Raw genomic sequence first — 15,362 nt, 5'->3', positions numbered from 1 at the left:
CAAAATCATTATAACAACTGAAATAAATGGCAAAGACAAAGCTATTGCTCCTCAATGCTAATTTTTTAATACACTTCAAGTCACATTTCAATATTTTTAGTGAGGAAAATAGTTTAAATACTCCATTCTAAACACATTTTTTAAAAATCAAACATTTGTGACTTTCTCTTATCAGCATAGTTCATTTGAATATATTGCAAATATGTAAACTTACGTGTCATATACATTGAGCAACCAATTGAGACACATATCTACACAGAATGGAACATTGACCAGGTCCTTGTGTGACTGTTCCAGCCCTTCATAAGTCGTTGTCAGACAAGTGATAACATCAGGGACACTGAGGAGTCGATCATTTTGGTTCAGTTTGTGCTGCTTAAATATCTCATCTGTTGTATTCAGTTCTAAGAGATCCACTAATCAGAAGAAGGAGGAGAGAAAGAAATTGACTTGTTAACAAATTAGAAGAAATTGTTTAAAACAAATCAAAGTACTAACCCTCCCAAATTTATATGTTCATCATGCTTGCCTAGTTCATACTTCTTTTTGCTAGAGCTTTTTAGTGATTTTCTTTACTTCAGGTCTGCAAAGTATGGCATTGTTGAAAGACTGTTGAACTACAAAACTGAAGACTCTTTGAGTCCTGACTCTTCCCTTAAAGAGTAAAGGGATGTGGGATTTGATTGCTTTGAGTTTCAGTTTTCACATTGGTATTACAAAGATATTTGTACTACCCACATAAAACTGAGAGCAACTTTAAGTGATCATAAAACATTCAGAAGATATGACTTTTTAAAAAATAAAACTTTAAAGGAAATAATCACAGAGGACTTTGTAGTCAATTAATGTTTCCATATACCACTTCATAGAGAGGTACAATCCATCTGTGGGGAAAATGAGACTGATAAATTCTAATGATTCAATGTATTAAGAGATGATGTCAGGGAAAAAACTGCAATTTGTTTATTCATAGAAATGCAGGAATCTGCCTTATCCTTACGTTTTATTCTTCACATTAGTATAATCTGTCTGTAATAGAAGCTTTTAAAAGGTAAAGACTGCCTCCAAACAGTAGTACACATAGATTAAATGCTAAAAAAATTTTGGAGAATCAAATTAATTGACTTCTGACTTTTTGTAACTCCATTTGGTGTTTTTGTGGCAAAGATCCTGAAGTAGTCTGCTATTTCCTTCTCCAGTTCATTTTACAAATAAGGAAACTGATATGAACAGGATGAAGTGACTTGCCCAGGGTCATACCACTAATAAATATCTAAGGCCAGATTTGAAATCAAGTCCTTGTAATTCCAGGGCTGGCACTCTATTCACTCGTGCCATTTACCTACTCTACCTAAAGATATTATATCCATATAATATACTTCCATAATTATTAAGAACCAGCCAGATAAAAGCAGACAAAATGCTAGAAGACATTTGAATTCTAAAGCTAATTAATCCAGTGCCACAGAGCTCCTTTAATGAGTAATTGTAACTATATGGCTCAAAGCTTTATCCAAGGCCAGCAAGTCCTAAGTTTCTGGATCAGGTCATACTTTCATTTCTTCCAAAAATGCCTTCTCAGCTACAGCAGTGACAGTAAATTTGCCATGTCTAAGAGTCCAGGATGACTTCAATTTCTAGTGATTCACTTTGACACTTTCTTTGCCTTGGTGCCTTAATAGGCATAAGTTTTTCTCAAATAAATCACAGAGCCCTTTAAAAACTGACCACATTTGAATCATTGAAAAATGTGATTTCTTTTTTTCTAAGAGGCAAAAATGACAATTTGGTCTCAATGTAAAAGAAATAAACAGAAGAATTAGCTTCTCTCATCAACTTTCTATGACTAATGACTTTTTTCAATCTACATATGTATATGTATATACATGGTGAAGTATCAATAGCTATTAAAAGGTCTAGGATTCAAACTCTTATAAAAGGAAGATACTATCAATTAGTGGGATTTCAGAAGATACAGGGAGTGGTTGTGGGCCAATTTCTATAAGATAAAGCAGAAGGAGTGGCCCCCACAGCAAAAGTTTGAGGAGACTATATAAGGAACATCCTCTTGTTGGGTGAATTTATCACCAACCTTTTATTTGCACAAAACATATATTTCTCTCTCTCTTTTTTTAAAGTAACTTTTAATTGACAGAACCCATGCCAGGGTAATTTTTTATAGCATTATCCCTTGTATTCACTTCTGTTCCAATTTTTCCCCTCCCCCAGATGACAAGCAGTCCTTTACATGTTAAATAGGTTACAGTACAAAAACATATATTTCTCAATTCCAGGCACCTAAACAAGTTTCAATGCCATTTTTATTCCTTGACATTTTTCTGTCTCCCTTCTCCTCCATTCCCCAACACACCCCAATCACATTTACTACCATGGACACAATGATTAAATCAATACTACCATTGCTTCTAGAGAAGACTTGTGAATCGGGAGTCAGTAACTTTTGCTCAGCTTATCAGACCAAAATTTTCAAGGGCACTACTCTCCTACATATATTGTCTTCTATTAAAATGTAAGATCAGAGATGATCACTTTTGTACTTGTATTCAGATAGTGAGATATAATACACATGGCGGGCATTCAATAAATGTTCTCTATTTATTCAAAAAATCAAAAGAAAGCTTGTCTCTTTGATGAATGAGCACACAGAGCCTTACTCAACTCTTCATTCCTTTTGAAGTCTTGTCAATTCTACTTCCACATCATCTCCTAGACCTGTCTACTTTCATGGAAACTAACCTAATTCAGACCCTTATGAACACTGGAATATCCTTTCTCCACTTGGTTGCCGAAGTGATTTAAATAAAGTACATTATCTCTACTCAAACAAAGAGGTAATAAAGTAGAGAGAATGTTGGCCAGGGTCAAAATTCTGTCTTAACTTACCAGCTAAATGACCCTGAGAACATCATTTAACCACTGTTTGCCTTAGTTTCCTCAGTATAAAAATGAGGGATTTATAACAGTTGGTGTTTGAGGTGCATTCTAGCTCTAAATTTATGATTCTATTGCTGAGAGAATATAATACAACTTTCCTTCTTTGGCATTTATAGTCCATTATCTTTCTACAGCCTCTCTCTACTGATTGTACATTAACCCCTTTCTATGTTTTAGCCATGCTGGACGGGCTATCTAATATTCTTACCCATATCTGATATTTGAAATATTCTACTAATGTGTCTTTGCTAAGGCTATTCTTTCTGCTTATCACCTTTACCTTTGGAAACCCATAGATCAGTTAAAGTCTCAATTCAAGCGCCATCATGTATAGAAGACTTCTCCAGCTATAGTTCATCCCTGCAATGAGTTTATCTTAAATTTCATTTAGTTATGTTCTGCTTATTTGTGTACATATTTTATCTTCTAAGTAGTACAGAGGCTCCTCCTTAAGCATGTCATTCAAATCCCAAACATTTTGCAAATCTTACAAGACTATATAAGTATAAAGTATTATTAGACACTCTTATTTTTCTCATTTCTCCAACACGAAGCACATCTGGCATATAGTAGTTACAGAAACAAATGCTTGTTGAACTGAACAGAAGTGTTTAAAAATAATATAGTAACTATATTTTAGTAACCAAATATAAGAAGCTACTATATCTTGAAGCTTTAATGAAGAAATTCTGGAAATATATTTAGAAAGCATTTGGTCAATTCAGAAATCCTCATTATTAGCATTTTAAGCATATCTTGGAGCATCACTGTGGGTGTTTTGGAAATTTACATAATAAATAAGAGACAATCCTGGTCCTAAGGTAACTTATAATAAATACCTAATTAACTATATTAACACAACTGATTTATAAATAAAGATTGCACAAAGGTGGGAATTATAAATAAGTGTCAGCAAGTGAGCTTGGCCTGGGGAAGCTTCTATAGGAAGATGACTTTTTGTTTTATAAATAAAATTTTATAAGCACTAAGTAACTATTTTTATATAAAGTATTGAGCCAGGTTGTAGGCAATAAAAAGTTTAGATAAGAAACAGTCTCCACCCTTAAGGAACTTAAGATTACTTAAGCTTAGTGGGGGATATAACATGCAGAGATAATTCTATCACAACTCAGATGGTACAAATAATACATAACTGCACCAAAGAGGCATAAAACAAAGTGGTTTTTGTTACAGGAGTGGGGAAACAGATGTTACTGATTAGAGAATCAAGAAAGAGTTTATGGAAGGGTTTATAGTTTTCAGTTAGGTTTTAAAGAATGTGTAGGAAATCAACAGACAAAGAAGGAAAAGAAAGATTTCTGAGGTACAGGGAGCAAAATGAGTGAAAGTATACAACTAGGTAAGCCCATGGCATCCTTAAAGGACATAAGCCAGTTTAAATGGTCAGTAAGCTTACAAAGAGGGAAAGTGCTGCCAGAGTATGGAAAGGGATAAATGCAAAGGAGTTTGAATTCTATTCAGTGGTCAATAGAGAAGTATACCAAAGACTTTTTAGTAAATAAGAGACATAACAAGATTTATGCAAAAAGAAAATTAACAGAAGTGTGAAAGATGACTTGGAAGGCAGAGAGGATAAGCTATCAGAGTAACCCAGGACTGTGAAAATGAGGATTTGCATTAGAGTGGTGGCAATATGTTAGGGTTGGAGTGAGATTGGGGAAATAGAATCATAGAATTTTGTAAATGATTAGATCTGAGATGAGAGCAAGGGTCAAAGTTATTACCAAAATTTCAAACAATAGAAATAAATGATTATAAGATTGAAAAATATTGAAGTCAGAAGGAAACACGTTTAGTGGGAGAATTACAACTCCATTTTTGAAATCTTGACTTTGAGATGCCAGCAGATCCACCAAATAAACCATCAATCCACCAAATAAATGAATATTTATTGAATGTCTCAGTTGGGAGATGTAAAGACCAAAACAAGTCTCTTTCCTCAAAAAAAAAAAAATATATATATATATAATATATATATATATATATATATATATATATTCTACTAGGAAAATACAAGATATTTGCAGATAATAAAAAGTAATTTCTAGAAGTTCAGAGTGCTACAGGAGACTCTAGATAGGTCATAAGTAGGATCAAATAATTATAGATTTAGAAATAGAAGTACACTAAGAGATTATTGAGTCTAACCTTCTGATCTTATTGATGAGGAAGCTGAGACCCACAAAGGATGAATAACCTGACAAGGATCCCAGAGAAATAAGTATGTGAGGTGACATTTGATTCCAAGTCTTCAAGGCTGAAAATACAGTGCTCTTTTCATTTTACCCATGTCTCATCAAGAAGTAGTATCTGAGAGCTTTAAAAGTTATAGAGATTCTAGGAGACAAAGAAGACAAGCAAATGCAAAGACAGAAGGGTACCCTCTTCTGCAAAGCAGAAAGAGACAACTAGCAGCAAGTCAGTCTGACTACAGTGGAAACAATATAATGAAAAGAAGATCAAGACTACAGAGGGTTTGTTATGTCTCTAATGTGGCTAAAAGTAGCTGAAAGCCACTGAATATTTCTGCATAATGATATTACAATCAGACCTCTTTTTTAAGAACAGCAATTAATTAGCTATTTGGAGGGTAGAATTAGCATGGGATGGGACCTGAAGCAAGAAAGACTAGCTGGGAGACAGTAGTAGTAATCCAAGAAAGAGTAGATAAGAGTGGAAACTGCATGAGTGAAGATAGAGTACTCAAGGAAGGATGGATATTCCAGCTCAGAAAAGAGGTCAGAATGTGAACTACGGTTGTGAGAATTATTTACAAAAATGTGAGTTGAATCCAAGATTCAGTAGATTTCCAAAGTAGAGGAGGTTGAGAGAGAAAAGGAATTGCGAACATTAGGATATACTACCAAATGCTACATTGATGGTGAAGGGAAAAAGAAGGATGAGGATTTAATTTAAGAATGTAATACAAGCTCTTAAAGAAAGCATTCTACATGAAAACAAAAGCTTGGAGGTTCGCTTGGATAAATATTTATCTGACCAATGCCTGGGACAAAGCTGGAATATAAAAATAAAAGGGACAATTGGGAAAGGGAGGAAAAAGGCAACTGGATGAAGTACTTAAAGCTTTATATGTCAGAGACTTTCTAGACAAACACATGCCAATATTTTGTATTAAAATAAATGTAATGGTAAAATAAGATTCATTTAACTTTTTTGACAAGGCATTTTTTAAAAAAGGTGAGTTGAAGAAATGAGCCTATTGTTAATAGTCATTATCATACAGAAAAAAAATAGACTTTCAATATTTATATCCATCCATTTTGAGGTCTCACTGGAAAGTGGACTGTGAATTTAAACTGTGTGAAGCAGTTGCTGCCAAAACAGCCTTTGTGGCTGAGTCATTTGTTCTCATTTTATAGCTCATAAAATCTTAGGAGAATGTTACAAACTTGCCAGCTGTGTACTGGACAGGCAGCTGAGTCTCTTGGAAAAAAAAAAAAATCCAAAACCTGCTATCACTACTAACCCAAGAACACAGCCTGAAGATTCTTCTGTATGTAACATAGTAACCTATTTCCTTTTCTCTTGTGGCTCAATATTCCTAAGCAATAGCGAAAGCAAAAGGATTTTTTTTAATACTAGTAATTCGTGAGATTGTGATATTTTGTTGTTCACTGGCATGGAACTTCTAAGGGAATTAATGTAAGTGGTATGGTAATGGCAGCTTTCCCAATCAAAGGAATTAAGAGTGAATATGGCTCATGCACAAGTCAGAGATTGAGACCAGCTGAAATCATTCATTTGTCTAGTTTGAACCCTTACTTCTCACCTTGCATCAAACTCTTTTAAGAGTCTAAATCCTAGAACTAGAAAATTGTTAGACCTTATAATTACCAATTTTAACAAACACATGTTTCAGACATCACCTGCCACAGCCCCACAGGTTTTTCATGTTTGCCCAACTCTTGATCTTGTTAGTTCCTACTTTCACCTACACTAGCTTCTCTGATGACCTTCAAACTGGGCTGTGGTGAGCACAATATTCCCTGCTCAGCCACAATCCATACTACCAGGATCTGGGGAAATAACCCCAAATTCTTCAACTATAATAACTTTATCTTTTATTTGCCACTGGAAATGTGGTAGATAGGATAATCTCTTCATTTGTTTTTCTGACGTGTACACTAAAAATTTTTTTTCTATATAAGATTTAAGCTCTTAACATTTTCTCAAGCTCTTCAACAATAATCTTCCTATACTTATTGTTTCTAATTTCTCTTCTCATAATATTTTCTAAGGGCAATTTTAGAAAATATCTTGCATTGTCTTTACAATATCCACATGTATGGAAAAAAGCAAGCAAGAATACTTTGGGAGTTCTTTTGTTTTCATTATTGTGATATGATTTTATTTTTTAATTTTATTTTAAATAGTATTTTATTTTTCCAAATATTTACAAAGGTAGTTTTCAACATTCACCTTTACAAAACACTATGTTCTAAATTTTTTCCCTCTATTCCCCACCCCCTCCCCAAGACAGCAATCAATCTGATATAGGTTAAATATGAAGAACTGCTCTTTTCTTGAGCATACAATCAAACATTGTTTCCTATTCATTTATTTGGCTTAACCTCCAAATTCTCTTTATAAATAAGATGATAATAAATTAGAAACAAAGAGAAAATATGATACACATCACATTTAGTCAGACACTAAATCAAAACAATCAACAAGCATTTATTAACTGTTTACTATCTACCAGGTATTGTACTAAACACTGGGGAATACAAAGAAAGAAATATAAATACAAAGAAACTTCCAAACAGTTCAGAAAAGGAATCTATGTTTTAGATAAAACCGTAATATAATCCTGGGCTGGGCAAATATTAATAAATCATTTTTTAGAAGTCTCAAGATATAGCACTCTTTTCTAAGCCATCAATTTTATAAAGTTTCTGTTATCTGGTGTTATTCAGTGCCTGCTATTGAATGAAAAGTATATCTTAATATAGTTCAAATATGTAAAACAGTTCTAATTTAGCACTGTTCCTAAGACTTTAACTATTAAAAAGGCAATGGCCCACCATGCTCTTATTCTCTAATGAAATTCCCTTATAATATCAAAGCATAATATCTGAGGAAAGTTTTTTATTTTGCTTTACTGTGTTATTGCTTATTTGTCTGACAAATGAGAATGAGAGATACAGCTATTTCATTGACATGTATCAGATCAAGTCTTGGATTCTTTTCTTTAGACATTCAATTTGAAAAAAAAAGTCATAAGAGCAAGAGTGATAAACTTTTGAAGAATAACTTACAACAAAGGGCTTTCTGTAATCTTCGAATTTTAATGGCCGTACGGTAGGCAGAGAATCGAACATTGTTCAAGTCACCTAAAATAGCAAAAACAAAAAAAACAAAGTTTACAATGCTTGCTTTAAAAAATCCCAATAATTATTTTAAAAGCCATTAAATATTGTGTTACTTTTTAAAAGTTGTATAAGCAGAATTATACACAAAAGCTTCAAAGATGACCGAAGTGAATAAAGAGCTAGCTTTGGAATCAGGAAAAGCTGGATTTAAATCCTGTCTCATTAGTTTACATGAGCCACAGTTTTCTCAAGTAAAATATGGGTTAAAATAGCACTTACCTACCAAGATTATTATGAGAATCATATGAAATAATGGAAATAACTTTGCAAAAATTAAAGGTACAAAATATATCTCAGCATAAATTATTATATAAGTTCAGCTACCACTATTATCATTATTATTGTTATAATGATGGGTATGGATAAAAATTAATGGGTATGGATAAAAAAATACTAGATAGGTATATTCCTACAATTTACAATCTTCAGCGGGGCACCTGATAGTTATGTAACTTGCTAGAGGGAAGGGGTGCATACAAAGCCTTTTATGTATCAGAGATAGCACTTGAACTGAGATCATTCTGATTCTAAGGCTAACTATTCCATTTCATCTTCTTTATTAATTTTTGCTATTATATCATTTTCATCTACTCCCAAAAGGGAGGATTAAGAAAGAAAAGAATGCAGAATTTTATATTCTTGAGTTGATGAAAAGATGAGAAAAGACGAATGAACTTGGAGTGAGATTTGAAGCCTTCAGTTCCTGCTGTTCACAGTTGGGTCCCAGAGACATTCTTCCTACAATAGTGAAGGCTTTCCAAGGCACAGTCAAATTTACTTCAATCACCTTGTTCACTCACCTAGACAATGGGAAATTGTGTGCTTTTCTCCCCTAGCTTGTCAGCAACTAACTTAGTTGTGAAGCTTTCTACTTCTTTTCTGAACTTCTCCAAGAATGGTCTATTATTCACTTCCATCACACCCCTTTCTAAGCCATTCTACAAAACATTAGAAAAATAAACTTTTTGAAACTTTTTTCTCTATGATGTTATTGCCTTGTTCAAAAATGTTCTTTTTAAATTAAGCACTTGTAATGCATCAGATACACACCAAATACCGAACATACAAAGACAGTTGTTTTTTTTTTTTTTTTTAAAGGGAAGAGCATGAAAGAAAGATAATGAAGTATTAAAAATTTGGAAAACCTGAGATGATCCAGTTGATGAAGATTTTTTAAATGTTAAAGGACTTTACAATTTATTTTATTCATAATTGAAAGCCACCAGAATTTATTGAGATGGAGAGATCAGAAGTTGGGGGGAGGGGGAACGAGTTACATAAACACTATGTCCTTGGTACCTGTGCCAAGGATGGATTAAAATGAGAAGAAACTTGAAATAAGGAAATCAATTAAGAAGCCATTAAAATAGTCCAAGGAAGAAATGACCAGAATCTAAAAGTATGATGGATGGTTGCAAGCAGAGAGAAGGGAACCAATATGAGAGATGATAGAAAGGTCGAAGTTATGACATTTATCAATGCACTATAGAAGAAAGATGAGCGACAGGAAAAGAATGAAGATAATTGATTATAGGATTGAATGATTAGGAAGATCACTATCCTCCATGATGTTGTTAAGTCATATTTGACTTTTTGTGACTCCACTTGGGATTTTCCTGGCAAAGATACTAGAGTGGTGTGCAATGGCAGTTCATTTTATAGATAAGGAAATAAACAAACACCGTAGTTTGTCCAAAATAATCTGAAGTCATATTTGAACTCAAGTCTTCCTGATTCCAAGCATGGTAGTACTCTATCCACTGCACCATGGGACAAGGGGATAAGTTATAAGGAAAGATTCTAAATTCTGATTGGATAAATCAAGCTTGGAATGCCAAAGGGAAATATATTTGGAGGTGTCCAAAAAGCAGCTGATTTAAAATGGTAGCTTAGAAGATATATCAAGATTTGACAAGTTCCTGAGAGTAGCAATCAAAGCACCTTATCCTTGGCAACTCACTATCTTTTCAGTCTTAATTGTCATCTATTCTATAAGTATTTTTCTGTTTCAGGAAAATTAGTCATATTTCCTAGAAACCATCCATTGCCCTCTGTATTACAGTTCATAATCTCCCCAGCAAATATAAGAGTATTGTATCTTTCTTATATAGTATCTTATATAAGTATCTTTTTTATACAGTTATATAAATGTCATAACTTCTACCTTCCTATCATCTCTCATATTGGTCCCCTTCTCTCTGCTTGCACTATCCATCATAGTTTTAGATTCTGGTCACTTCTTCATCTCTCTAAATTTTACCCATTTTTAAAATCTTTCTTCAAAAGCTACCTTCTTCATGAAGATGTTCCTAATCCTTCCAAGTTGTACACATCTCCACTTATTCACCCTAAGCTTGAGAGAGTAGAAAAATGACTACACTTGGATGCAGACTACCATTTGAGTATGTACCTTACAGAGTTGTTGGGAAGGTTTTGAAATGTAAATGTAAGTTATTATTAGCATGTGTTGAATTTGGTTATCATTTTTAAATGGAGTTCAAATTGTATTAAAGTATCTTATAGGTTAATTTTGTATCCCTCTTAAAATTGTGAGATATCTAGGGATAGGAACTAGTAGATATCTGCTATAGCAGTTAGAAAAATATATATTTTGGAACAAAATAGATATGGAATAACCAACTGTTGAATGACTGAGGCTCCTATTTAATTTTTTTTTTTTTTTAGTTCCTTAATCCCATTCACTTCAACTCTATCCCTACAATGTCCCACTCTAGATTTCCCCATTCCTTCTACAGGGTCCTAAATATTTGCCTTCACAGTGAACTTCCTTTCATCCAAAATCTTTTCTTTTCTCTACTTCTACTCATCATGTAGCAATCATCAAGGTCTGGCTCTCTGCTAAAAAGTATATCCCTGGCCACTTATTCTATTATTGGCTGCACTTTCACACTCATACTTGGTGATTTACTTTCCATTCATAATAAATAAGTTAAAAAGAGTCTGTTCCCAATGCAACACACATCCTTTGTTCCTTCTATGATCACTCAGCAACACTTTCTTTTGAGGTTTATTAAGCACAGATTTTTAAGTTGCCCTTTGTTTCATTAAGGAGAACTTTGTGATAGACTCTCTACAAGTCTTTTGCCTGCCTTAGTCAATTGATTCCCAGATGCTATATGCATTTTATAGTTATGTATAACAGAATTTCCCTTTTTATTGTGACTTCTTGGGTTTTATTATTATGATAGGGAAATAAGGTTAAATTTTGAGCATTTATTTTGTATCCTGTGACACTGTTCAAGGTAATTATCTTGATTAGTTATCTTTGCTTATTTCCAGGATTTTCTAAGTAAACCATATATTCATCAGCAAAAATAATATTATCTCCTTTTCTTCTCTCTTCATGACTTCATTTTTTTTTACCTTATTATCATAGCTAGCATTTCCAGAATCATATTAAATAATAGTAGTGATAGTGAGTCTTCTTTTACATCCATATCTACCGGAAGAAATTCTGGTGTTTCTCTATTTTGTATGATATTTGCTCTTGGTTTTAGGTAAGGGGGCAGGTAGGTGGTGCAATGGATAGAGGACTAGCTCTGAAGTCAAGAGCATCTGAGTTCAAATCCAGGTTAAGATACTTAACATTTATTAGCTATGTGACTCTGGGCAAGTCACTTAACCCCAATTGCCTTGCTAAACAACAACAACAACAACAACAACAAAAAACACAAGTATTGGTTTTAAGTAGTTAATTTTTTCAAATCATCACCTGGTGATTTCTTGTTTTAGACACCTCAAATTGGATTTCCCTTTGGCATCTCATACTTAATCCAAATCAAAATCCCCCCAAATCATCACCATTTCCAAATTTTCTATTACCACATAGGATACATAGCTATTTTCTTAGTCATCCAGCGTTATAATTGGTCATCATCATTTCTTTACATTCACTACTTTTTCTTATACAATGCATTTCTAGGTAGCTAATATACTATAACAAAATCCTTCTATGTCAATGCTTTGCAGGCGTTTTAGCATAAATGTGTATTAAACCTTGTCAAATTATTTTTGTCCCACATCTATTGAGACAAAACATGATTTTGGAAGTTTTTGCCTTTAATATGATTAAGTATAAATAACTAAGTTATAATAATAAATAAGTAATAAGTAAATAAACTGTTTTCTTAAAGTTGAATAATCATTGTATGTCTGATACAAATACAATTGAGTTATAATGAATGATTTTTTGAATAAACTGACATAGCAAGTTTGACAAGATTTTATTTAAGATTTTTGAACTGGTATCCATTAATGATATTTGCCTGTTTCCTTTTGTGTTTTATTCCTTCATACTTCAATTATTATGACCATATTTGTCACATAAAAAGGATCTAAGAGGGACTTTACTTTCTTGGTTGCTGGGAATAATTTTTGTAGTATGGGTTCTAATGGTTTTTTAAAAATTAAAAAAAAATATTCTCCTGTATCCATCAGGACCAAGATTTCTTACTTTGATAGTTCCAGTAGATTTAGTTAGTAGATGGTATGGAGGGAAGGAGGAGAAAAGTTGAAACACAAGTTTTTGCAAGGGTCAATGTTGAAAAATTACCTATGCATATATTTTATATATAAAAAGCTATAATAAAAAAATTTTAAAATTATTTTAAATTAAAAAAATAATAATTTTAATGCTGATATTGTTTTGTTGACTATGGATTCTTTCAACATAATTTTCTTCTTTCTCACTTGTAATTTTTGGAATGTTTGTTATCACTTTGACAGTATGATCACAATTCTTGGTTTGGTTATTTGCTTGTTTTTTTTTTTTTTTTTTCAGGGGGAGGGGATGATTTTTTTTTTCTTAGCCTCTAATTTTTTTTTAGTCTGCTTCTGTTTTCTTCAAGGAAATAGATTGTATGTTTTGTCTTTTTATTCAATGTTATGCTTTTTCATTTCATTGGATTGTTAAATTCATTTAAATTTACATTTGAAGTTACAAAATTTAGATTTTGTCCATTTTTTCTTATGTTGCATTCCCCATCCACCTCTCTCTTTTTCCTGTATAAAAATAGTCCTATACCTTCAGATAGTTTAACTTCATCTATCTTTTTAGGTGATCCTAGCCACACTGACTTTCATCACTTCATTCTTAAGCCCCTCACCCTTTTACTAGTTGTTACTTTTCCCATAGTTTGGGAGTCCTTTAAAAAAAAAAATAAACAAATATATACATATATACATATGCTTATTAATTACTTTCTTATTTTGTACTTATTAAATATTTTTTTAACTTATTTTGTTAGTTAATACTTCGCCTCTTTTTCTTTCCCCTCGTATGGCTCATTAATTTTCTGAGTTATTTTTCTAGAGAAAAAAAATGTATGTATGCATATATGTATGCATTTATGTGTGTATGTATGTACATATATATCTTTCCTTTGTTCTTTTCATTATTTATCCTCCCGTTCTATCCTTAACTTTTATTCTTGGATATGTGGCCCATATACTTTAGTCCTTTATTCTCTATATTCCTCATATAATTAAAACTTACCTATATTGAGTTCCTTTTTTAAATAATTTTTTATTGCCTTGTAAATATCTTGCCTCTAGAGTCCCTTTTTGTTCTGCTGTACCTCAATTTGAGAAAGACTATTTTATACAATATGTATATTCATCATTGATGCCCTCCTATCATGGAAACAACATTGCCTTTACAGTTAGTCTTGTAGATCCCCCCCCCCTTTTTTTTTGAGAGACTACAGGAAATATTTTCCCTTCATTGTTAGCCTTTGCCTTGATTAGAATAAATTTCATATTCCCATTTCTCATTTATGGATTTGCTTGTTTTCTAATTAAGTGTTCCCCCCAAAAAAAGAATATGAAAAAAACGCTCTACCTGTAAGTAGAACGTTGTAAATTTTTAGTCCATTATGGTCTGGTTTTCTGCTATAATGTCTATTTGATTTCTGTTTTCACTCTTGTCTCAATGGTTTCTCCATTGTTAATCTGTTGTTATTATCCTTGGCAGGTGTATTTTTTACCTTTCATGTCTTACTCATCTGGGGTGTTGGAGACATGAATTATCTACTCAATTCTGGCTTTCTTGCTAGGAAACATTCTTTGAATATCTGTTGTTATTTTAAGTTAATACCCACCTTTTTTTAAAAATACTTTTAAAATTATTATTGTAGTTTTTTATTTACAAGATATATGCATGGTTAATTTTTCAGCATTGAAAATTGCAAAACTTTTTGTTACAATTTTTCCTCTCCTTCTCCTCATCCCCATCCCCTAGATGGCAGGTAGATCAATACATGTTAAATATGTTTTAGTATATGTGAAACACAATATATGTATACATATCCATACAGTTATTTTGCTGCACAAGAACAATCGGACTTTGAAATAGTGTACACTTAACCTGTGAAGGAAATCAAAAATGCAAGTGGACAAAAGCAGAGGGATTGGGAAAACTATGTAGTGGTTCACACTCATTTCCCAGAGTTCTTTCACTGGGTGTAGCTAGTTTTATTCATTATTGAACAAATGGAACTGGTATTGTTGAAGAGGGCCACTTCCATCAGAATTGATCCTCATACAGTATTGTTGTTGAAGTATATAATGATCTCCTGGTCCTGCTCATTTCACTCAGTATCAGTTCATGTAAGCCTCTCCAGGCCTCTCTGAAATCATCCTGCTGGTCATTTCTTAGAGAACAATAATATTCTATAACATTCATATATCACAATTTATTCAGCCATTCTCCAATTGATGGGCATCCACTCTGTTTCCAGTTTCTGGTCACTACACAAAGGCTGCCACAAATATTTTTGCACATATAGTTCCCTTTCCCTTCAAGATTTCTTTGGGATATAAGCCCAGTAGCAGCACTTCTGGATCAAACGGTATACACAATTTGATAATTCTTTGAGCATAGTTCCAAATCGCTCTCCCAGAATGGCAAGATGTAGTCACAATTCCACGAATAATGTATCAGTGTCCCAGTTTTCCTACTTTATATATTTTAGA

At 32.8% G+C, this 15,362-nt stretch overlaps 1 protein-coding gene across 3 annotated transcripts in view; it reads right to left on the bottom strand.

Annotated features, from left to right (window-relative positions):
- UTRN (utrophin) overlaps positions 1-15,362 on the bottom strand; it is a 559,804-nt gene that overhangs the window by 79,500 nt on the left and 464,942 nt on the right. For all 3 annotated transcript variants that reach the window (XM_051997902.1, XM_051997900.1, XM_051997901.1), the window contains 2 exons: positions 8,256-8,330; positions 215-416 (listed from right to left, as the gene is read on the bottom strand). In XM_051997902.1, the coding sequence (XP_051853862.1) occupies positions 215-416; positions 8,256-8,330 (277 nt within the window). The remainder of the gene's footprint in view (positions 1-214; positions 417-8,255; positions 8,331-15,362) is intronic.

This window comes from Antechinus flavipes, chromosome 4 (genome assembly GCF_016432865.1).
Source record: "Antechinus flavipes isolate AdamAnt ecotype Samford, QLD, Australia chromosome 4, AdamAnt_v2, whole genome shotgun sequence".
Classification (NCBI taxonomy): Eukaryota; Metazoa; Chordata; class Mammalia; order Dasyuromorphia; family Dasyuridae; genus Antechinus; species Antechinus flavipes.
The sequence above is the reverse complement of the archived record's forward strand: the minus strand, read 5'-3'. Positions and strand labels throughout refer to the sequence as shown.